Source organism: Lissotriton vulgaris, chromosome 9 (assembly GCF_964263255.1).
Source record: "Lissotriton vulgaris chromosome 9, aLisVul1.2, whole genome shotgun sequence".
Classification (NCBI taxonomy): Eukaryota; Metazoa; Chordata; class Amphibia; order Caudata; family Salamandridae; genus Lissotriton; species Lissotriton vulgaris.
The window spans coordinates 131,143,689-131,169,472 of record NC_141697.1 but is presented as its reverse complement, the minus strand read 5'-3'; the positions used below and the strand labels follow the sequence as shown (position 1 = coordinate 131,169,472).

Genomic DNA, 25,784 nt, shown 5'->3' with positions numbered 1-25,784 from the left:
CGGGGTCCTCACTATCTACTGGCGTCCATGTACTCTCATTTTCTTCCTCCTCTTCTGAACCTTCATGGCTTCCCACAGACCCACCACCCTCATGGTGTGAGGCCCAGACCCTTACCCTACTGCGCTCAAGATCCCTTTGATCCCTATACCATAGGATCAGGTGACCCCTAAGATCATCCAGAGTGGCTGACTCACCCACCCCTATGTCTCTCTCTCTACAGAACCTTTCCAACTCCTGCATACTGTACCAAGCTAGATCACTGAGATCAAAAGCAGGTTCCATTTTGGCAGACGTTCCAGAGAAAAGATTACACAGGGAACCTAGGGGCCTGAGCTAACACAGGAGTACACAATTCACAAAGGATTCAGTAAGCTCTCTATCCCAGAGAACTCACACTCACTTGTCTAGTTGCCACACACCATTCATCCACACACAACCCCCCCCTCGGACTAGTAAGGCAGTTTCTACCACCCCTGATTTCTCAACCTGACCACACGTGACACAGGTACCAAACTCTTGCGAGCGGGGCGGGGAACAAATGCACTGGACACAATTGCACAATGATACCTTTAGGAGAAGAAATTATTGAACTTGAAAAAACAATAATCCCCAAAATGTGGTCATCTAAAATGCAGAGTTTTGTAGTGTGGCCAGTTGCCACTGCGGTACAATGCAAACACAAATCCGGATCCTCACCGCCTGCCACCAATGTTAGAAATGGGATCCCTGGCTGGCCAGGGCTTGCGCCAAAGTCAGTCAGAGACCACCACTCCTAAGTCAGGTCAAGGGAGTTACACGCCAAGATATCCCCTGCTCACCCTCTAGGTAACGTGGCGCGAGCAGCAAGGCTAAACTTGGAGGCTATGTAGGTTAAGTGTTTGCACGCGCACCCATCAACAACACCCAAGGCCCACCACAAAGGAAACTCCACACAAGGTTATATATAAGAATAGCCTTTGTATTATACCAAAACACATTAGATAAAAACACACACTTTACAATGTGCCAACAGGCACGGGCAGAATTTACAGGGGATATGTACAAGACAGGGCCACATGGACCACTTTTTTCTCTTCTGTTCCCTCCCCGCTCCCGCCTCCCAGCTGCTCCGCCCACCCGCGCACTTCGCCTTAAATGGCGACCGTGCGGACGCGCAGCGGTCACGCGCAGCGGGCGCGCCGATTGTGCGCCGAAGGCGCGCCAAAGGTAAGCCCGTCTACGCCCGTCCGCGACCGGATCGCGACCAGCGCCAGGACCCCTGGCCCACGAAGACCCCGACCGACCCGCCTGACGTACTCCGCCGCCACCCTCACCGCTCTCAACACCGGCCGACTCCCAGAATGCCATCAAGCCTCTCCACGACGTACCCACGGACCCTTCAGCTGCCACGCCTGCAAGTTCACCTGCATCCGGACCTGCCTCGCACCAGCACCCACCAAGCCGAACACCAGCAGTACCCACCTCAAGTGCATCCTGCTCAACACCCGCTCCATCCACAGACATGCCATCGAACTCTGGAACCTCCTCGACACCACAGCTCCAGACGTTGCCTTCCTCACGGAGACCTGGATGAACGCCTCTTCAGCTCCCGACATCGCCATCGCCATCCCAGAGGGCTACAAGATCGTCCGGAGGGACCGAAACGCCAACCAGATGGGAGGAGGCATCGCCATCATCCACAGGAGCACCATCCGTCTCACGACCAGCACCGACAACTCCCTGACCACCGCCGAACACCTGCATTTCCAGATCCACACCAACCCGAACACCACCCTCAGAGGCACCCTGATCTACCGACCCCCTGGACCACGCACACAATTCAGCGAGGACATCGCCGACTTCGTCAGCCCACATGCCCTCCCCTCCGCTGACTACATCCTCCTGGGAGACCTCAACTTCCATCTGGAGAACAACAACGACCGCAACACCAGCACCCTGCTCGACAACCTCACCAACCTGGGACTCAAGCAACTGGTGTCCACCCCCACCCACCTCGCCGGACACACACTCGACGCTGTCTTCTCATCCAGCAAGGACATCAACTTCAGCCACACCACAGAGCTTCAATGGACGGACCACAGCTGCGTCCACTTCACCTTCAAGAAAACAACGACCCACCACCACCAGCAACAGACCGCCCGCAGAAGCTGGAACAAGATCACAGCAGACCAGCTCGCCACCTCCCTGAGCCAGCACCCTCCTGCCAGCTCAGCGAACCCCAGCCAGGCCGCCGACAACCTCACGAAGTGGATCAGCAACTGCGCGGACGAACTCGCCCCACTGAGGACCCCGCCCAGCAGACCCGGCAGCAAGAAAGCCCCATGGTTCACCGACGAACTCAAGAGCTCCAAGAAGAACTGCCGAGCCCTCGAGAAAGTCTGGAGAAGGGAACCGACACCGGACAACAGGACCTCCTTCAAACTTGCCACCCGGAAACACCACCAGCTGATCCGCGCCGCCAAGAAAACAGCATTCAAGGACCGGTTGGACAACAACGCACACAACTGCAAGGAACTCTTCAACATCGTCAAAGAGCTTTCCAACCCCAGCGCAGGAAACAACGACATCACCCCATCGCAAGACCTCTGCAACTCCCTGGCTTCATACTTCCACAACAAGATCGCGGACATACACAACAGCTTCAACAACCAACCAACGCACACCATGACCGAACAACCACCCCCCACCACCACCCTCCGCGCCTGGACCCCGATCAGCACCGAAGACACCATCCGCACGATGAACTCCATCCACTCCGGATCACCGACCGACCCCTGCCCTCACCACGTCTTCAACAAAGCCGACGCTGTCATCGCACCCCACCTGCGAGACATCATCAACACATCCCTCGACACCACCATCTTCCCCGAGAGCTGGAAACACGCCGAACTCAGCGCCCTACTCAAGAAACCAACAGCGGACCCCACCGACCTCAAGAATTACCGCCCCATCTCGCTCCTCCCGTTTCCAGCCAAAGTCATCGAGAAGACCGTCAACAAGCAGATGGCCGCTTTCCTCGAGACGAACGGATCCCTCGACCCCTCACAGTCCGGCTTCCGAGCCAACCACAGCACCGAGACCGCCCTCATCGCCGCCACCGACGACATCCGAGCCCTGATGGACAATGGAGAAACAGCGGCCCTCATCCTCCTAGACCTCTCCGCGGCATTCAACACGGTCTGCCACCGCACCCTAGTACGGCGCCTCAGCAACGTCGGAATCCAGGACAAGGCGCTGGAGTGGATCACCTCCTTCCTCGACGGGAGAACACAGAGAGTCCGCCTACCACCGTACAAGTCAGAGGCCACCGAAGTCATCTGCGGCGTCCCCCAAGGATCATCTCTGAGCCCCACCCTCTTCAACGTCTACATGAGCCCCCTCGCGGCCATCGTACGCAAACACAACCTCAGCATAATCTCCTACGCCGACGACACCCAGCTGATCCTCTCCCTGACCAACGACCCCGCCGCCGCCAGAGCCAACCTGCACGAAGGGATGAAAGAGGTAGCCGAGTGGATGACGACCAGCCGCCTGAAACTGAACTCGGACAAGACGGAGGTCCTCATCCTGGGCTCCTCTCCCTCCGCCTGGGACGACTCCTGGTGGCCTCCCGCCCTGGGCACCGCACCCAAACCGACAGACCATGCACGCAACCTGGGCTTCATCCTGGACTCCTCCCTCTCGATGACCAGGCAAGTCAACAACGTCTCCTCGGCATGCTTCAACATCCTACGCATGCTACGGAAGATCTTCTGGTGGATCCCCACCGAGACCAGGAAGACCGTCACCCAGGCCCTCGTCACCAGCCGACTGGACTACGGCAACGCCCTCTACGCCGGGACCACCGCCAAGCTCCAGAAGAGACTCCAGCGGATCCAGAACGCCTCAGCCAGACTCATCCTCGACATCCCACGAACCAGCCACATCTCCGGACATCTGCGAGACCTTCACTGGCTCCCCGTCAACAAAAGAATCACCTTCCGCCTCCTCACCCACGCACACAAAGCCCTACACGACCAAGGCCCGAGCTACCTCAACAGCCGAGTCAACTTCTACGCTCCCAAACGCCACCTCCGATCAGCCAACCACGCCCTCGCCGCCGTCCCCCGCATCCGAAGAGCGACTACAGGAGGAAGGTCCTTCTCCCACCTGGCCGCCAAGACCTGGAACTCCCTCCCGACCGACCTGCGCCTGACCCAAGACCACCTCTCCTTCAGGAAGAAGCTGAAGACCTGGCTGTTCGAGCAGTAGCGGCTCCCCCCCCCCCAGCGCCTTGAGACCCCACGGGTATGTAGCGCGCTTTATAAGTGTCACTGATTGATTGATTGACTGTCAGGAAAATGCACTTTTAGAACTTAGCACTTGGTAGAATTAGCACTTAGAACATAGAATATAAAATTACTGTAGCACAAAATATAAAAATAGAGCACGCAACCAGCAACTACTGGTAACAGGTAAGTACCTCCTATGTAACCCTAACCACCTTAGGAACAGGTCACGCAGGGAACCAGGACCTCCCTAGCACCACCTGTAATAGGAGAAAAACAACCACCTAAGTATCACAATACCTGTAGAGGTATAAGCACATTACACATGATGCATCACAACACATTCAGAGGTGTAGGGAAGGAAAACACATGATGCAGAACCTACATTCAGCGGTGTAAAAACAAGGCACATGACGCATAAAAACACATTCAGAGGTGCAGCAAAAGAACAATTGTGCCAAAATCACATGAGCCACCACCTGTGGCAGTCCCTAGGCCAACTGGCCTTGTTGGGGCTAGGACGCCCTGTGTCCCAAAGTCAGGGGCCTACACGTAGCAGCTGCCCACGAAGTGCTGGGCAGCTGTGAAGGCAATGATGGGGCCAACGCTGGAGCCTGGCAGGCTCTGAACAAAGTGATGCCCCCTAGAGCCTCTCTGGGCTCTCTGCAAGAATGCAGCCGTCGTTGGAGCCTTGCTGGGCTCAAAAACAAGCATTGCCCCCGAGCCCTCGTGGGCTTCTGAACAAGATGCTCCCTAGAGCCTCGGGGCTCTCTAACTAAGATGCTGCCTGCTTTGCTGGAGTCCCCCTCCTGGGGACTCAAAAACAACAATGGCCCCCAGAGCCCTCTCTGGGCTCTCAAAACAAAGATACAGCCTCAATGGGCGGTGGGGTCCCTCAAGGGGGACCCGGGAACACTTGGGGCGCCTTGAGCCTCTTCTGGGCTCTCAATGCACAAGTGGCGCTTCTGAGCCTCACGGGGCTCTGGAAACAAATAGGGTGCCTCTTTGCTGGAGTCCCCCTCCTGGGGACTCAAAATGACAATGCCCCCCGGAGCCCTCATGGGCTCGAAATCATCAGAACTGCCCCTGAAGCCCTCGTGGCTTTACAGTAACAACTAGCACGAGGTCGCGCTACTGGGGGGCGCGGACACCGACAATGTGTCCCGGCGCCCCTCCCTTCTCCTCTGCTGCCACACTCACCGGGTCTGCAGCCGGCTGGGGATGGAGAGCTCCCGCTCCTCGGGACTCTCGCGGCGGCGTCTCTTCTCTTTTCCCCCGGGGCTCTCCCTTCGCTCGGGAGCCTCGGCAGGATGCGTCCGACTTCTGAAAATGGCGGCCTCGCTCGCGGAGGGGCTGCGCGAGAGTCCTGGTTGCCGGGCAACCCTCCGGCCAGGCTAGCTCTCGGTAGGCAGGCGGGACAGCCAATGGCAGCGCGGCACTGCAGGCAAGCCCCCAGGCTCCGGGTCGCGCTGCTGAGGCAGAGGGGAGCTTCTTTTTGACGCAATCTGGGGTAGCCTCCTGGGAATTTACCAATAAAAGCGAGGTGGCACTTGCTTGTGGGACACAACCCGGCAATGTTAGGATCAGCAATCTGGGGCGAATATGCGGTGTGGGCATAAAAGCGCTACCAAGCGCTTAGGGGCAAAGTCAAACGCTCCCAGGCGCTAGGGAAAAATAGGGCGCTCTCAAGCGCTAGGGGCCGATATAAAGCGCTCCCAAGCGCTAGGGAAAAGTCCAGGCCCCCAAAGTCCAGATCAAAAGTCAGCCCCAAGGTCCATTTTGGCATTTAGCAAGGCAAGGGGGCAAGGCTGGGCCCAGGGGCCAGCTCACTGGGCCCTGCAAGCAGGAAGGCAATCCCAAGCGGCGGTTCCTCCTGGTGCCCAGCAGCAGCAGCCCCCCTCAAGTAGGATCAGGAATAGAACAGTTTGTGTGAGGGCACAGCCCCATACAGGTCAATCCTTTGTTTGTGCTCAGGATGAGGGGAAGAACCAGTTGCAGCTGGTCTGTGAGCACCCTTGATGTGCTCAGCCCCTCACTCTATTCACTGGCAGGGCTAGGGTCATTAGACGTACCACAGGGGGCGGGGCCAGCATTGTGTGGGGATAGCCCAGCCCTATTCAGGACCCAGGTGCCTCCTCCCCAGCCATCAGCATGCTAATCTCACACTCACCACAGGGCAGACCCATCATGACTCATGGAGCCTGGCATACCAGCCAGCTCCAGCCAATCACACGTCAGCACCTTTACAGCACACGCACAGCCATGTCTTGAAGTGGCACTTCCACACTAGACACATACACGCCGCATACATCATTTTGCAGCATTCAATCACACGAGTCCGCACATACCGGACTCAAGCCTGTACACCTCACGCATCAGAAACTACCAGGGACACAGACATTCCCCATGCATTCCTATGGGAGGGCAGGCCAACCTAACTCCACGCACTCAGAGTGCACACGCACTTTCCACTGGGACACAGTGAAAGTGCGCAGAAACCAAAAATTACCACCCCCAGTTCACATTCACCAAGCAAAAAGTTTAGTGGTCAACCTGCCAGAAGGGCCAAGTCCAACAACTGCCATGTCGACTTGGCAAGTGCACCCAATTGCCAGACCTTAACCTTCCCTTTTCTTCTAAGGTAAGCCCAAGGTACCCCGATGGGCAGGGTGCAGTGTATGTGAAAGGTAGTACATGTACTGGTGTGTGTGACATGTCCTGATAGTAAATACTTTCATTTTCACTATTGAATGGCTATATTTCCCCAGAAAACAGAATGGGGAATGGTTTGAAGCATTTTACAAGCATAACTTCCCATAGGGAGAAGATAGAAAAGTGGAGTTTAGTCTCTCTGAACTCAGAATTTAATAACACATCTTTCAGTAAAGATGGTTTTTCAATTGTGTGCTTGAAAATGCCACTTTTGGAAAGTAGGCATTTTCTTGTTTAACCATTCTGAGGGTCTAAGAATGATTTTTTACAGATCAAATCCTCTATATACAGAGCTTGCTACAGCAGGTAACAAACACCAAACCTGGTGTCTACTGCAATAATCTGGGAAATTCTATGTAACAAAATACTTATCTATATGCTTTAAAATATGGTAATAGCAATCCATCCTTAAATGCCAATTGACTTATACTTTTCACAATAAATACATCAGGCCTACTGCATTTTCCGATAACACCTATAGCCCTGATTGATACGCAGGGAAAAGTTATGCCAAATGCCACAGGGCTGGTCTCTTTATTATGAAACATTTTGACAAAGGCAGTACTCCTGGCTTATATATTTTGAAAAGCATTTGTTAAAGCTCATGAGTCTAACAATTTATATTTTGTTACACTATGTTACAAGTTGTAGACTGGTTTTTTGTTACATGTATCATAGTAGGCAAGTTTTAGGGAACTGGTATGCACTGACAAAAGGCCCACATTAGGAGTAAAAAAGACTAAGCAAAATGCTAGAGCCTATCATATTGCTTTGAATTTTAGAAATAAGTGTACATTTTGAAACGTGTATTCCATCCCGCTCTCCTGCCTAGTCCTGCCTCTGCTTAAACATTTTTAGGAGTCCTGGAGTTGATCAATGCATCTCTACCTGGACACTTCATCTGCAGGGAAATATTACACACTACCAAATTTATTCTACCTACAACGCAATTTCCTATGCACACAAAAATCAATTTAGGTACAAAATGTATTTTAAACAGACATCCAGTAAGTTCCGTTCTAGAAAATAATATTTTCCGCTTCTTTTGTTTGAGCAATATTCCGCTGTTTTATTGCCCACAAAAACCTTTTCGCCAGCCGACACGTGTTTCGTCAGAGTACAGATTGCTCTGACTCTTCAGGGCTGGAAATAAAACAGAAATATATACAGTTTTGTGATTCCTGTCACTGTACAGAGTGACTACACATACAAATGGCAACACTTAGGGAAGAAAATTCTCCTTATGTATCTGCAGGCACAATTGTGTCTGTATCCAGTTTTATAAAAAATTATTATAAAAAAGTAGAGGTTTGTGGAAGGATAACGTATCCAGTTTTCTCCTACAGACAAAATCATTATATTGTTCCGTCTTATAGGATTAACCTGGATATACTGTTATACTTCTGAAAGTGACATGCACATGCTTTGAAAGTGAAAGAAAAAGTGACTGCAAAACAACGCCACGCTGTTCGATCCAGGTTTCAGTATAGATAGGAGTTACATTGAGTATATACATTAAAATCAAAAAGAGCACGCTTCAGAGAACACTCCAAACAGTTTTCGCGGTCAAGTTAACTTAAATTATTTATGGGTGCAAATCATCCACACTGTGCTAGGTGAGGGTGCAAATTCCCAGATAAATGTGCAGCTATATTGCATTTCTCATTAACAGCCGGAAAGAGAAAGTCCCTCCACCTGCAGGATAATACGTGACTAGTGCGTATATTCCTTCCTGTATCCGTGCCAACACATACCTTTCTTGTAATGATGGCGTATATTGTAATCCCTATTGATGAGAGATATGTGCGATAGGTTTTAGAGTGTGAAGCAAGATAATGAGTTAGGATAGAGACAATAGTCTTGCTAAGTTGATATAAAATTCACTATTACACTCACCGCTTGACCGGTGATAATTCCAACCCGGTAAGGGTATCGTGGACGTTCAATGGTTGAAACAAGTCTTCCTACGAATCTTCGGTAGCTTTGATTGGGACGCAGTCACAATATCTGAATAACCCCACGAATATAAGAGGAAGGAAGAGTAGAGATACAAAGGGTAAATGTACCGAATATTCCTACACAGAAAGACCACTTAGCCATATACCACAAATGGGTTGAAAAAGATATGTTCCTATGAGGTACCCCTGGTGCCTCTAGCAACTATGCCAGTTCAGTAATTATAGTAGTGGTACCAGACAAACGCAATTTAATCGATGTATCTCTTCACATCACTTGCTATGCCTCTTTAGGACTGTATCCTCCAGTTCATCTACCATCCAAACTATAGTAAAAAAGGGCACAAAGTGCATCTATAAAAGTGACTCACCAATTCTGTGAAACTCCTATCTGTGTTGGTACCGGGGTACTGCTTCTAAATTCATTTATCGCCTAAAAAGTCCATACATGAGTTGCTGAACAGATGAAAACTAACCGCTCACCTATAAAAATCCGTGTTATTACACTGGTGGCCGTATCTAGAAGCGCGTAGGTAAACAGAACATAATCGGTATAATCCGCTCGTCACTATCTGTAAGGACATGTAAATTACTAGTGAGATTTTTCCAATTCGAAACATATTGATAATTAACGCAACGTGGTAACCATCAACAAGGAGTAAAAATGCTTACTCATAAATACGTGCTTCAATGCAGGCAAGGTAATCATCTAACAGCGTGTATCCTGCGTTTACTACACCCAGTCCGTATGTCCCTGGACCTATTTATGGAAACATAATTTTGGCGAACGTTACCACTTCACCTTCGATCTTTATTAATCTTAGCAAAGGGGGGCCACCGTACGAAAGAGTTACCTTGGACCGTGTAGAGACCGCGAATCCGGCGTACCCACCCCCCTGGCGTAGTAGGGTAGCGGGGCTATGCGGAGGTCCACAGAGTTGCGAACAAACTCCGTGCAACTCTGCTACAGTACGCCACCCGGATCCACCCCCCTATATTAACAATTAATTTACATGACTTAAAATAAATTAAAAACACTTGCCTGGCATGTGGTGTCCCGGGGCTGCCCTCCTCCTCTTCCTCACTGTCTGGTTAACTTAATTTTAAGCTTCCAATTCAAATTCCTTCACATTTCCATAAAGTTGAAAATGTTACATTTATGTTTTTATTTAGAGATACTGTATTAATCTGCTAATATTATATAACTTTTTTAACAGTCCTCCTGAGTAGGTGTTGCTGTACCCCAAGGATCCATAGTACCTAGGTTAGGAACCACTGTTGTTGAATGTTTATTGTTAATGGTATAGAATTGTCTAAGGGAACTGAGCTTTTTCTATTCTCTGGATAGCCCCTTAAACACTAGTAAGGTAGATATGATATGGGTAATATGTTGCCCATACTGCGATTATCTTTGTCAAATTTGAAGTGTACCACAACTGTGTCTCATGTTTTATTCAATTAACAGGGAATCCATTGCCTTGGGGACCACAGATTTTACTGAAGAAGATATTGATAAAATCATGGAAGAGTTGGGAAAGGAGTACAAAGGCAATGCCTATCATCTCATGCACAAGAACTGCAACCACTTCTCCGATGCCGTAGCGGAGGTTAGTCAACTTGAGCAGTGTAATCCAACCTTAACGTTTAAACTTTGTAGAAAGATCCTCCTCAGTCTCCCACTGAGATGTATTAGAGGAGAAGAACTTTTAAGGGGGGTCAGGAGAATGTCATTTTGGGACAGATCTTCTTTTCTTCCTTGTGAAAGGCAGCAATTTGTTTTTTTTTAGCACACCCTTGTGAGACACCAGCTGAATATATTCAATATAATAGCAGTGATTCATCAGTGGCATTATATTTATAAAATTGCAAGGTACTTAAGTACATTTAGTTTTTATGTTGGCCATTATAATAACAAATTACTTGGTTCTCTCAAATCGATAATATAAGCTACATACCGCAAGTTAAAAAAAAACATAATTTTCATCATCACAATTGATTCCATCTAATGGCTTCAACTGATAAAAATAAACAGTCAATATTTGAATAAGAGACAAAAAGAACAAGAAATCATAATCATAAATCATTCCTCATTCTGATAGCGCACTCTAGGTTCTTGACACCTGCCTAACAAAAGTGTACCAAGGGTAGAGTTTGGATAGAACCCATAGCTTGCCTGAAGTTAGCAAGTCTCAAAAGTGGATCAAAAAATGGTATCTAACATGCGCATAAAATGTGCAGAATAGCAGAAAATGCAATGTCGAATGTGGAGAGCAGGAGTCACGTGGACAAACTGGTAAATTTGCATTATAGGAAACAGGCATAGGAAAAGCAACCATAAAGTACACAGTGTTAAAATCTCAATCATGTCAACAGATACCTGTGATGACAATGAGGAACCCAAACAAGATATGGTTCATTCCAAGGACTAGTGATTATTGGAGTATAGTTTCTCACAGGAAGTTTACGAGATTCGGTTTGTTTGGAGCATGAGAAATAAATATGCTTTTGAAACATTCTTAAAAGAGGTAACCAAGTAATTGAATGACCAAATAATTCTGGCATGTGCAAGCTACCTTTGAGCTTTTCATATAGGCTGGCCATCTTCTTGGCCTTATCCAGACTATTACAATCTTTCAATAACAGCCATGTAAAAAGCTTCGACATTTAGTCCAAATGGACGGACAAAAAAGAACAGGATGAAGCCTGATATGATCCTTAAAATAGTCCAGCCCTAATTCTGAGTGGCACAGGAGTGTAGATATGCTCTAATGGACTTGAAACGGCCTTCCCAGAAATCTGTTCTTTACTCTCTGAATAACGTCATAGATCCTGAATTCCGCAGTATGGGCCAGATGTAGGAACCTGCAGGCTTAAATACAGGGGAATATTTCTGCAAACATTCGAAGTTACAATTTATTATTTTGCTGAGGACAGCTTCTTTCCCGAAGAGAGAAAATCATTCCCTCTCAACTAAAGCTAACCTAAGAACACACAATTAGGCCTCTACTGGCTTCAGCATGTCCCAGGCCCTTGCACTTTTAAATGCATTTCTAATATAACAAACATTACATTTCATCACTATAAAGATTTCATTCTATTTTCAATGCAAACAATATATTTTCATATTAAAACTCTATGTTAATCCACTCATTTATAAACGTGTGTATTAATTCATTAAGGCACATCCTTGCCAATGCGACATTTCACATAGGATTACATTTCTACATTAGACAATACTTCATGTTGATTAAACTCATTATTCTCTGAATAATAAACACATATCTTGCGGTTTCTCAAGCTAACGTTACATGGCTATACTACATGCTTAGGTCCTTTAAATATGCGGGTGCTGACTACTTGAGAATATGGTGCACCGCTACAAATTTCAAAACAACATGGCGATCTTTCAGTTTCCTACTTTGATGACCCGTGTCATCATACCCTACACTATCCTTTGGCAACAACAGGCAACCCTAACCCTTCTCCGTCCTCCACGGGAAGTCCCTTCATCAATAATAAGGCTTGTTCCAACCGCTTCTAGCACATATTCCAAAAGTTCAAGACGAATAACAATGGATTCTTGAGCTGAAATTTCAGGGCCAAATGTAGGAAAAAGCAATCTACCAAAGATCAAATGACGAATTCTGCTTAAAATCGGTGGATCCGGAACAATGATGGTCAGTACCCCTTCGATCTCAAGTCCCGGCTCCAACAACAACACGTCCAACTTGATGTTGGGACTGTAACTGATCACCGTCACTGCCCTAACCATCCCGGATCTCAGTATGCCTGGCATCAGTCGCAGGTTAGGTCCACTCAGGGGTCATGTACCTCCGGCAAGGCACTCTCTTTCACCTGGATCTTCTTAATCCCTCATGAGTTTGCTCTTCCCTTCCTCCATTTGATTCAGACTCTTCAGACACTGGGGCAAGATCTCTTTCGGAAACCAGCCTCAGGTTCAGCTGCCTTTGTCTTTCCGGCCCCTGTTCCCCCGCTCCGCTGGTCCTCCTGCTCTCGACCCGCTCACTTTGCTCACTGTTCTCTTCAGCTGAGTTCGGCTTTGGGTCACTTTCACAGTCACTTCCCCTTTCAGAGACTGTTTCAAATTCACTTTCGCTATGACTCGCCTAAACTTGATCCCGTGAGTCACCAGCTTCTTCAGACACCATCACAGCTTGGCTTGTCCCCTCCTGTGGCCTTGCCACTGCAGCTGGATTTTCATCAGGGAGAGGAGTTGTTTCTTCCAAGGGTGCTGGAACTCCTCGGGTGTGTGAAGCTTGCACCCAATTTGGTAGCCCACCACACTTCACAGCAGTGTTCGTAATGAGGATGACTTGGTGGGGCCCCTTCCAATGAGCATCCAGACAGCTTTTTCTCATGTGCTTCCGAACCAACACCCAGTCTCTGGACTCAGGTCGTGGCAAAGATCACTGGAAGCCGGAACCACAGCAGCCTGCACCTGATGGGAAACAGAACGGATGACATCAGCGACTCCCTTGCAATACTCAAGGTTCAGATCATCTGTGATACTCAGCACAGCTGTTGACGGTACCGTTGGTAACCTCATTGCCCTCCCCATCAGTACTTTATGAGGCGAGAGACCTGTTCTCCTGGCTGGGGTACTGCGCATACTTATTAGCACCAAAGTTAAGGCATTTGGCCACTTAAGGGACGTGGAGGAACACACTTTCGCGATCCGAGCTTTCAAAGTTCCGTTGACCTGCTTCACTATCCCAGAAGCCTTTGGTCGATAACTACAATGGAGTCTTTGAGCAATGTTTAATGCCGTACAAATCATCTTCATGACATCACTATGGAAATGAGTTCCTCTGTCCAATTCTAAAGAGGTCGGGACCCCGAATCTAGGCACTAGTTCCCTTAACAATAACTTAGCTACTGTAAGGGTGTCCCACCTGCGTGTCGGGTATGCCTCCACCCACCGTGAGAACACACACACCACCACCAAAATGTATCTCAAGTGATTGCATCTGGGCATCTCGATAAAATCCAATTGCATCCTGTTGAACGGTCCCCCTGACCTCCGAATGTGGCTCATGGTGACTGCCGTTCTCTTCTCAACATTCATTTGTTGACACGTAACACACCTTTGACATACAGCTTCGGCCACTGCACGAAACCTTGGATTGTACCATATTTGTCTGAACACTCCCATCATCGCATCTCTTCCCAAATGAACGGCACCATGAATTTGTCTCGCCATCGGACTCAACAGCTCATCTGGCAACACCGCTCTTCCATCAGACGAAACCCAAATGTCCACATCTCCTTTCACACAGCCTGAATTGATCCACACATTTATCTCATGTTCGGACACTTGTTGTTGCATACATCTGAGCTCATCCCAAGTATCGGCCATGGCAAGCATCATGTCTATCTCAGTTCTTTCCTCGCATCCTTCTATCTCCTCTGCAGTGAATGAATAACTTAGCTCAGCGCAGAATCGTACAACTTCGTCTGCATAGCGGTTTCCAAGTGATACGAAATCTGTACCTTTACCATGAGCCGTGCACTTCACAACAGCAATTTCCAAAGGTTCCTGTAAAGCTTCTAGAAGCAGCCTAACAAATTCTCCATTCCGGATTGGTGTTCCTGATGAAGTCATGTACCCTCTCTGAGACCATAGCTGTCCATAGTCATGAACTACACCAAACCCGTATTGGCTGTCGGTATAAATGGTAATCCGAATTCCCTTTGCGGCCAAGCAGGCACGTGTCAAAGCTATAGGGTCAGCCACCTGAGCGGAGTATACTCCTTCCAGGCATGCAGCTTCGACAACTCCTGAAATGGTGCATACAGCAAACACTGCTCTCAACTGACCAACACTGTCTCTTATACATTAACCATCGACAAAGAAAGTTTCATCAGGGTCAAGCAATGGCTCATCAACAATATCAGGTCTCAGTTTGGTGCAAAGTTCAGTCACATCAAGACAATCATGATCCTCACAATCTTCATCAAGCGTATTTGGCAACGGCATCAAGGTAGCAGGATTCAGAACAAAGCACTGCTTAAGGGTCACATTCTCCGCAGCAAGTATAACCTGCTCGTAGCGTGTGAGCCTGTTATTCGTCAAGTACTGTGTCTTGGTCCTGGTCATCAACAGTTCAACTGAATGTGGGACAAAAACAGTCATTGGATGTCCCATAACAATGCTTTCACACCTTTCAATGCTGACACCTGTTGCAGCAACGGATTTAAGACATTCGGGCAACGCTGAAGCTACTGGATCTAAAGTAGCTGAGAAATAGGCAACTGGTCTATGGACACCACCGCGCTCCTGAACTAAGACTGCTAATGCACAACCCTCTGGTTCACAGCAGAACATTGAAAAAGACTTATTGTAGTCGGGCATTCCCAGGGCCGGAGCACGACAAAGGTCCTCTCACAACTCAAGGAACGCCTTCATACAGTCGTTTTCCCATGGTACCGGATCACTCATATCCTTGTGCGTCAGTCTCTGCAAACGCCTAGCCTTCAGTGAGAAGTTGGCAATTCACTGGCAATAGTAACCAACCATCCCTGAGCACATCCTGACCTCTCTCTGAGTGGAAGGCACCGTCATTTTCAATATTGCCTCGATCCTATCTTGTGACACCTTCCTTTTACCCTTCCATATTTTATGTCCCAAATACTGCACCTCGTTCAAACAGTATTGTAACTTATTTGGCGAGTCCTTGTGTCCGTTCTCTGCCAAATGGTTCAGTAGAGTAATGGTATCAATTCTGCATGCATCTTCAGTCTCTGACGCAACAAGGAGGTCATCTATGTACTGGACGAGAACGGAGTTCTGCGGCAGTACTAGACTTTCAAGATTCTTTTTCAGAATCTGATTAAATATCAATGGACTCTCTGTGTACCCCTGAGGGATACGACACCACGTTAAGACCCTGTTTTCGAGCCGGAAAGCAAACAAAAATTGGCTCTTCTCATACAAGGGTATTGAAAAGAAAGCCTGACAGAGGTCTATCACCGTGAACCCCTCAGCTTGGCACGGGATCTGAAATAAGATCACAGACGGATTTGGTACCACTGGACAACATGGAACAACTATGTTGTTCACCTGGCGAAGATCCTGTACAATCCTGAACTTCCCACTTGGTTGCTGCAATCCCATTATTGGCGAGTTACATGGACTCCCCAATATCTCCTTCAGTATTCCCTGTTTGATCATAGACTCAATCACAGGCTTTATTCCTGCAATCATTTCTGGGGTTAGATTATACTGGGGTGTTCGAGGAAAATTGACATTCTCCTTGACCTGAATCTTGACTGGCTCAACACTCTTAATCAACCCAATATCTTCTCCAGTGAAGTCCCACACCACTAGGGAAACTGAGTCTCGCAGATCATAAGGAAGTTCCTCAACTCTCAGGGCAGGGTACAGTTCTATGTACACATGCTGATTGGCAACCTTAAAGGTAGCATTGTCATCATTAGTATGTAGTTCCACTCCTTTGGGGGTGCAATAGATGGTGCAATGGAGCTTGCATAAAAGGTCTCTCCCTAACAAGCAAACAGGACTTGAATCACACGCCACAAATTAATGTCTATCTCTGAACGCCAGAAAATCAAACCCTGTCTTGTTGTTGCCTGCTATAATCACAGATTCTAAGAATATTAGTGGAGAGAGCTAATCAATCTTATTAAGGTATCATTCAGTGCTTAAAAAATGTGAGAAAATCACAACAATATTCTAACTAGTGTCACAAATTGCTGATACTACAAGATCAAATTTATAAAAAAAGAGTAATTTTATTAAGTTCCTCCCATTGCGTTAAAATCTAATACACATCAGATTTCTGATACATTAAAATACGTCATTATCTCAATTGACCAATGACATAAAGTGCAGTAAAAACTATGAATAAAAAAACATACATTTTTTTTATTTATGTTTTTTTATTCATAATTTTTATTGCACTTTATTTCATTGGTCAATTGAGATAATGACGTATTTTAATGTATTAGACATCTGATGTGTATTAGATTGTAACCCAATGGGAGGAACCTAATAAAATTACTCTTTTTTTTTATAAATTTGATCTTGTAGTATCAGCAATTTGTGACACTAGTTAGAATATTGTTGTGATTTTCTCACATTTTTAAGCACTGAATGATACCTTAATAAGATTGATTAGCTCTCTCCACTAATATTCTCAGAACCTGTGATTATAGCAGGCAACAATAAGACAGGGTTTGATTTTCTGTATCTATCTACCCCCTCCCTAACCAATAACTCTAGGGGTATCTTCCTATTTTTTGACCATATCTCTGAACATCCCTATTCTCACAGAAATCAGTTCTGTTAAAGGATTCGTCATTTTCCTATTGGCAACACCTACAACTTGGATTGTCTGTCCCGAGAGGGGTAGGCTTGGAACTACTGCGGATCTCACAGTAGAACGGATAGCACCAGTATCAACCAAAAAGGTGGTAAGGTGACCATCAACATCAGCCTCTACGAATGGTCCCCTCTAGTCTACATCCAGGGCCGCCCCAAGAGTGCAGTCCTCCTCCTCTCTCAGGCACCGTCAGGCTAACGGGTCCAAGTAACAATCATCGCCTTCTTCGAGGAAGGGCATCTGCCGAACAATCCTAGTCCCTGTCGATATCTTTAGTGGTTGGGGAACCTGTACTTGAGGAGCCGAAGCCCCCCTCTTTGATCGACTTGTTCTTTGCTATTACTGTCGTCTTCACCTGAGGCACTTGTTCCTGCACCAGTTCCTACTCCTGCTGCTCCTGATTTGCAGGGTTATACACTCGCGTCTCCAGTGTCCAATTTGGTGACACTGATGGCATTCTGTAGTCTTTTTCAGCGTCGCTATATCTACCCTTGACTTAGAGTCGTCCCTATTTCCCCTTTTCTGTCCATTTTGTTTCCTCCCTAAGGTACCTCCCTTGTCTGCCGATTGCATCTGGACCATCATCAGCTTGTCCTTGAGCTGTTTGTGGTTCGAGTCTATTTCATCGCTACAATATCTAGCATATCTCAAAATCTCATCCAGCGGCTTGTTCTGCCAACAAATTAAATGTTGCTGGATCATAAGACAAATATCAGGTCTCAACACTAGAACGAACTTTGACACGAACTGTCCCAAGTCCCTAGGATTCATCACATCTAACCCACTGTACTGCTTAAAGACCTGTAACAATCGCTCATAATACTCATGCACTGTCTCCTTAGGCTCCTGAGTCGTCCAGTCGATTTTCACCCAATCTATGTCCTGTGGTGGTACCTTAGATTTCAACCACATAATCACTTGCTCGTATTTTTTCATTACAAGAGGTGAGGGTCCATTTGTGGCAGCATCTCGCTCTGTCTCCACAATGGGCCACTCAACAACAACTTTAGATGCTATCCACAAATCTCCCGGAACGACAATGTCAAACAAGGTGTTCAAGTCGATCCACAACACCTTCAAGATCTTACCAAACCTCTCTACCTGCCTGTACCATTCAACTGGGTTCTCTTGCAGCTTTGAGAAATCATTCGTAAAGGCAGCCAAAGTTCCCCTACTCCAGGGCACATGCACATATTCCCCATGGCCACCTCCCGCAAGGGGTATGCCTCAATTCCCGCCATTCCTCCTCCCACAGGGGATGTCTCAATAGTGCTCCTCTAACACTCTTTTTCTTCGACCACCTTTCTTCCCATTTGTCAAGCCTACTCCACGCTCGTATTCCTATAATCAGTTCCTGAATGTGGGTCTTTAATCTGATCACTCTTTTCTCTTCCAAATCCTGGTCAGTATATTGCAGTCTGTGATTACCCTGCAACATTTTTGTCTTAGACAGGTCCACATCATATTTGTCTGCTAATTCAGTCAGTTTCTCGTGGGATGATCTAGCTTTCCGAGTCACATCCTTCGCCAAAAACAGCAACTCATCCTGCTCATGAAGCTCAATCCTTTCTAAGGGCAGGTTTCCTTCAACAATCTCATCCACCTCTGCTTTCAATCGCATCATGTCAGTTCTTTTTGCCTTTATTGTCACACTCAAGGTGCCACGACTAGATGCACCACTCGATTCCCTGAACTCATTGTCCTGTCCCCTGATTCTACTGATTTCAGGGGTGTTGGGAGGAACTGTCCTATTTTCAGTATTCACATGATCCCATCCCTGACTCCCATGTCCTCAAGTCCGGCCTCAACTCTCCTATAGATTTTGGTCTCGAGCCCCTCAAATCCATTGGGCCCCTTGATGAATCTGCTGATGCGGGCAATGGGGCACTCCACCCTGTAGGCCTTGGCATCTGACCCGCCCCATGTACCATAATATCTCGTTCACTGTTTATGCTCCCTACTGTGCCCATCCGTGATGAACTCTCACTTTGTGTATGCTCTGGATTGTACAATGACACTATGGGGCCAATAGTGACCGGTACTGTAAGAGCATCCGGCAGCCTCTGAGAACCGCCACTTCCACATTCTGTCCTTCTCCTGTCGAGATACTTCCCAAGACCTCAGTTCTGGCGGGAACTTGCGGTACCCTCACCTCCTCTACTGGGGCCGACTTCTCCTCCCTAGCCTCTAAATTGTATGGGGGTGGTCTCTCTGATAACAGCCTTTCTATAAAGCTATTGTCCGTGTCACTGTCATCGTCCTCTGTGCTCTTTCTCTGCTCATCCCCTGCTTTAACTAACAGCGGGTATAACCTGTCTCCCTCAATCGTCTGTGTTCTCCATCTCTTTTCCAAAGCATCCCACCTCGCATCTTGAACAGCCCTAACTGATCTCTTCACTCTCTCCTGTCGACTATCCCTATTCCTTTCATGCGTCGCCCTGATCCATGCATTCAATGCCTCAAACTGTGTCGTTCTAGGCAGAGGTCGCAAAGAAGCCATAATCGATTTCAACTGATACAACACTTACAGTCTGAACGTCCCGTACCTAGGGAAAGTCAACACCTCATTTCCATCTGTCATTTTTGCCCAGTTCTCAAGCCATAATATAGTGTGCAACCTAACATTTGTAGCCATATAATGAGCTGGAGTATCCTCGGGTGGAGCCTCTTCTCCCCCCCAGGGTTCTAACTTTTTCTCTTTTCGAAACAAATCTTGTAAAACTTTAAAACATTTCATAATGAAACCCAGCGTCTCTTCTCCCACAGTGCTCTTTTTCCTTCCTGATGACACTCCCCCAATCACAGCGCAGCTTCACACCAACCGCCCTATCCCAGCGCGGCACCCTCTGACATCACTCGCCTCCGCGGTGCAGCAGTTCCCCTCCTTTACAATTCGTTTCTCACACACACGTCCCAACCATACACTGAAATGATCACTTCCGACCAAGCAACCACTTTGCTGACTGTACGTCCACAGTGTGACTGTACGTCCACAGTCGCGTAATTGTCACCGAACTGGCAACTGGCTGTCCACGAAACGACCAGACAATCACCTCAACTGATAGATTACAACCACACAGCAACTCACGACCAGCGTCAGTTACTCATGTACTCACACATTCATTTCCACTATCTCGGTCCAACGGGCAATCAATGGTACCTCACGATTCCCTTAACAATGGTCGACAATTACTCTAGGTGTGCGGTATACCTAAACCACTTAAGCTACTCCTCGAGTTTTAAGATTTTCCCGGGCTGCGCGCGCTCACAGCCTGATTGCCTTTTATACAACAGGCATTCGAACTCCGCAAGACATTTCAACACAACACAACATATAAACACCGCAATCTAACAACAACAACCCTATTCATACTCACTTTACCATGAACTGCTGCTTTCCGCCGCATCGTCACTCTCCGTCAGTTTCCAAGGAACGCCATCTTCCACTGACAATCCACTGGGCAATCATCCTCTAATTTCTATGGCCTTGGGAACTTTTTATCCTAATCTAGACCAGATCCTTCCCTACTCTAGAAAGGGAACCATCCTCTGGCTACCAACTGAGGAAGCTGGGATTATAATCTAGATTTTCTTACCCGTCTCTAGACCCCCAAACCCGGTCGATCGAACTTTTTCCCTGTTGTAGAAGTATAAAGGAAGATCTTGTATTGATAGCTTTAAATCGCTTCCACATAAATCCAAATTAACTCAAAGGACCCCTGGCTACCACTGAAATTTAAAAGATTTATTACAAAGCCAAAAATAGTTGAACATACAAACATCTCAATAAAAGGTTCAGAAAGTAAACTGGCACTAATACAAACATAATTCTACGCAAAATCCTTAAACGACTAAGGATAAAAAGCAAATTTAATTCAAGTAACATTAGACAACCCAGAACAGTCCCAGCTTGTATTTTGGACTGCATTTACAAAAGGGAAAAAGGAAACGATTAGTCTGTCCCTACGCTATTCTAAGGTGACATCCCTACATAACAATCCCATCAGACAAGAATTAAGGTGTCAGCGGTGAAGACTTCCAAAGAAGTACCATCACTACTTGCTAAGCCAATAATCTACCATTGAGCTCGTTCTAAGATACTCCTTCTACACCTCATTTTACCTAAGTTCCAAGACGCTCTCTCTACAGCTTACTACATCCTGCTCTGTCAATCCCCTCTCAAGATCTCCTCTCCACCCTCCGTTCCTATCCCTAATACAAAATTCCAAAATCAATCGACACACCCAGAGGTATGCCCCTCTGGCAGGTGAAGATCCTCAGAGTTTTCCAGCATGGCACCTTTCCATCCAGTGTCCATGCTGTGTCCTTGGGTCCCAGGCACCTTCTCGCTAAATGTTGCACTCCCGAATTCCTTGGCAGCTCTTCCTCCATCCGCGTCTACTATCCTAAATCCTAAACAATGGTTCCTTCTACCTAACGAGCCATGTGGCCTTGCACCTGCAAGCTAAAATACATGGGAACATTTCTGCAAACATTCAAAGTTACAATTTATTATTTTGTTGAGGACAGCTTCTTTCCCGAAGAGAGAAAATCATTCCCTCTGAACTAAAGCTAACCTAAGAAAACACAATTAGGCCTCTACTGGCTTCAGCATGTCCAAGGCCCTAGCACGTTTAAATGCATTTCTAATATAACAAACATTACATTTCATCACTATAAAGCATTAATTCTACTTTCAATGCAAACAATATATTTTCATATTAAAACTGTATGTTAATCCACTCATTTATAAACACGTGTATTAATTCATTAAGGCACATCCTTGCTAATGCGACATTTCACATAGGATTACATTTCTACATTAGACAATACTATATGTTGATTAAACTCATTATCTCTGAATAATAAACACATATCATACGGTTTCTCAACCTAACGTTACATGGCTATACTACATGAATAGGTCCTTTAAATATGCGGGTGCTGACTACTTGAGAATATGGTGCACCCCTACAAATTTCAAAACAACTTGGCGCTCTCTCAAATGGCAACAACAACAGAAAGCATGGAAAATAAAAATAAAAAAACAAGTAGAATAAATGAAAAGCATATACATGAGAAATGTCAAAACAAGCAAGCTTAGACATAAAGTTATAGTCAGAGTGTAATAAGAATTCAACACAGCTTCCAAGGAAGCTGAGTGACACGTACAGATCTTCTCGCAACCTGATTTGACATATTAGATACAGAGACATCGCTTAAAGAAGCATTTGTTGAAGCATTAGTCAGAGAAACATTTGCAGGTCCTGTAGAAGGAGAAAACTCTTTTGCCTGACCAGTAGGAGAATAAGAATTGTCTGCAGATACATCAATCAAACCAGAAGGATTAACCTTTGCAGCTTGAACTTTGACAACTTTACCCAAGTTCCACCAATGTCCACCCCTTATCATAACAGCACCACCACAAACTTTCTCAACACACACAGGTTCACCAAATGCCTTGCCAACTTTTCTGACAAAATTGGTGTTTCTGATACGGACCATGTCCCCAGAAGACAAATCAACCGTTTAGCAGACTTCTTCACATTATATCTGTCAGACATATTTTTCTGGGCTTCTTTTACACAAGATTCCAAAGCAACATTGTCCACACAACACTTTTTTGAAACCGTTCTTAACAACCAAGCAGGATAAAGAGTAGAAGTGGGTACTCTACCTTTAAGAGAAACAAAGGGTGCTATTTTAGTAAGTGAATGTGGGGTTGTGCGATAAATCCACAACATGGATCTAACAGCATTTTCCACATCAAAGTTGTTGTGTTTAGCCCATTTGATGCACTCCACAACCACTCTGTTCATACTCTCAACTAAACCGTTGGTTTGTGGGTGTCCCACAGAAATTCTTAAATGCGTCACACCAGATTCATTTAAAAACTCACTCATTTCTTGATTAACAAATTGCACGCCATTATTCAAAACCACAGCTTCAGGAAATCCTTCCCTCATAAAAATTTCTCTAAGGAAAAGTATGGCATTGCTAGCAGTGGGAGACGCACAAAACTTGACTTCAGGCCACTTGCTGTGAAAATCCATTAGCACAAAGGCAAAACGTAAATTGTGGGGAAGAAAATTGAATGGCCCAACCAAATCTATGCCAACTTTAAGCCAAGGCTTCGAAGGAAAAGAAATAGGTTGAAGAGGAGGAGTGACTACTTTCAAACCTTTTTCCGCCCCACTAAAAACAACACACTTCTTGACTCTCTCATCTATGTCTTTGTCCATAGAGGGCCACCAATAGTGCAGTCTGAGCCGTTTCTTTGTCATAGTTGCCCCAAGATGCCCTTCATGCGCACAATCTATCAATTTGATGCGTCTTGATGGGAGGTACACACCTACCATCCCTCATGACAACCCCATCTTCAATAGATAATTCCTCTGCCACTTTCCAAAAGGGCTGGACGTCAGAGGACACACACCTCTCTCTGGGCCATCCTCCCACAATGTATTCCTTTACTTTGGTAAGAGTAAAATCCTCACTCACCTCTTCCTTCCATTCAACCTCACTGCAAGCTTTACTTTCGACAGTGCCAACCACTGCGATGAAACAGTCCTCTTTGTCCCCATCCACATCCAACGGTTCATCATCCTTCAAAGGAAGTCTAGATAACATATCAGCTCTAACATTTTGTTTCCCAGGTATGTGCTTTGTCACAAAATCATATTGCAAAAGTCTGGTGGTCAAACGTGCAATGCGAGTTGTAGCATATTTGAGACGTTCACCTCTCAGGATATACACATTTGGTTTGTGATCGGTTTGGATGACAAATTTTCTACCCCAAATGTAGGTCCTGAATTTTTCACATGCCCAATAACAGGCTAACAACTCCTTTTCAATTACTGAGTAATTAACTTCAAGGTCTCTTAGTACTCTGGAAGCATAGCTAATTGTGACCTCATTGCCACCTGACTTTTGAGTAAGTACTGCCCCTAAAACCATAATTATTGGCGTCAACAGTGATGGTGCAAGACACATTCGGATCATAAGCCTTAAGAATTTTGGCAATGAGTATCTCAGACTTGACCAATGCAAAGGTTTCCTGACAATTGTCATCGCACACAAAAGTGACATTAGATCTGAGCATATTGGAAAGTGCCTTCATTTTGCTGGCATAGTCGGGAATAAAACGTGAGTAAAACTCACACAAACCCAAGCATGAACGTAACTCATCCTTGTTTTTGGGAGTTGGACACTCCACTACAGCTCTTACTAAACCAGGTCTAGGACCCACACCCTCACCAGAAACAAGATGTCCTAAGGATTCTATCTCTCTCTTCCAGAACTCACACTTATTCTTCTTTCCAACTATTCTTTTTTTCCCCAAAAATACTAAGTACAGACCTGAGAGTTTTATCATTCTCTTCTAGGTATATGTCAAAAATGAGTACATCTTCTTGAAAGATGACAATACCCTTGACCTTCTGAAGAACAGACTGCATGACCCTGCATGACCCTCCAAAGGGCATTCTACAAAATTGAAATGACCCAAAGGGAGAGTTGAAAGCTGAATAATGTCGTGACTCATCATCCAATAAGATCTGATGGTACACAGAAGCTAAATCAAACTTCAAAAACAATCGGGCATCCCTCAGTTCCTCAAGTAAATCTCCAAGTTGTGGAAGTGGATGATCATCCTCCCAGATTTCTTTATTGAAACTTCTCAGATCGATGCATAAACGGATCTCACCGTTCCATTTTCGTGCGACAACTGGCGGACTGGTGTAAATACACTATCTGTGCTTTACGGCGCTGAAGGTGCGCATGTATCCTATGATTTTTGTGTATTGTGCCAATTACCTCGTAGGTTCCACGTCACGAAGGTATATTTACCCAATGTATGTATTTTTTCCAGATGGTGCATCCACATGTGTGTAGTCATGCTTCGCAATGGAGCTAATGTATCCACATATTCATGAACATCGTGACCTTCCCACCCCCCAACAACCCCAATACTCGGTCTGATCTCAAAACTATACCAGACCATAATACAAAGCTGGACTAAGAAAAACAAAACAGTCATGTAGAGAGCCTTCGCCATGTGGGGGGCTGCGGCTGCGCTCTGCATGCGGTGTTACGCATCTTAGGTCTACCATTTTAAAGCTACTACGATACCGGGGCCCTAATAACGATTCGCCTTCTGTAAAGAATCTAATAGGAATTATGGGGTGTAAACAGAGTTACAGCTTGCGGTTACATAAGAAAAAACAATACTTGCACATGTCCATCAACCAAACAGGTCCGTGATCAGCTGCGGAGTGGCAGAAGGGAACAGGGCCACACTGCCCTCGGAGTCCTACCCCTGCGTCGCCTCATTTGTTGTGGATGACTTAGTATCCGTTCGTGGGGCATTTGTGAAGGTTGCCGTAGCGATGATCGCCTGCATCTTGTTCTGTCGTATTTGTTGCGAGGTGGCCTGTACATGTGCAGTTGTCCTTCTCGATCTGCCTCCTCTGCGACCTGTTGAGGC

General features: G+C 46.4%; 1 protein-coding gene across 1 annotated transcript in view; it reads left to right on the top strand.

Annotated features, from left to right (window-relative positions):
* LOC147689710 (deubiquitinase DESI2-like) overlaps positions 1-25,784 on the top strand; it is a 304,893-nt gene that overhangs the window by 266,400 nt on the left and 12,709 nt on the right. Inside the window, exon 4 of the mRNA XM_086937190.1 lies at positions 10,402-10,543. Coding sequence (XP_086793316.1) covers positions 10,402-10,543 — 142 coding nt within the window. The remainder of the gene's footprint in view (positions 1-10,401; positions 10,544-25,784) is intronic.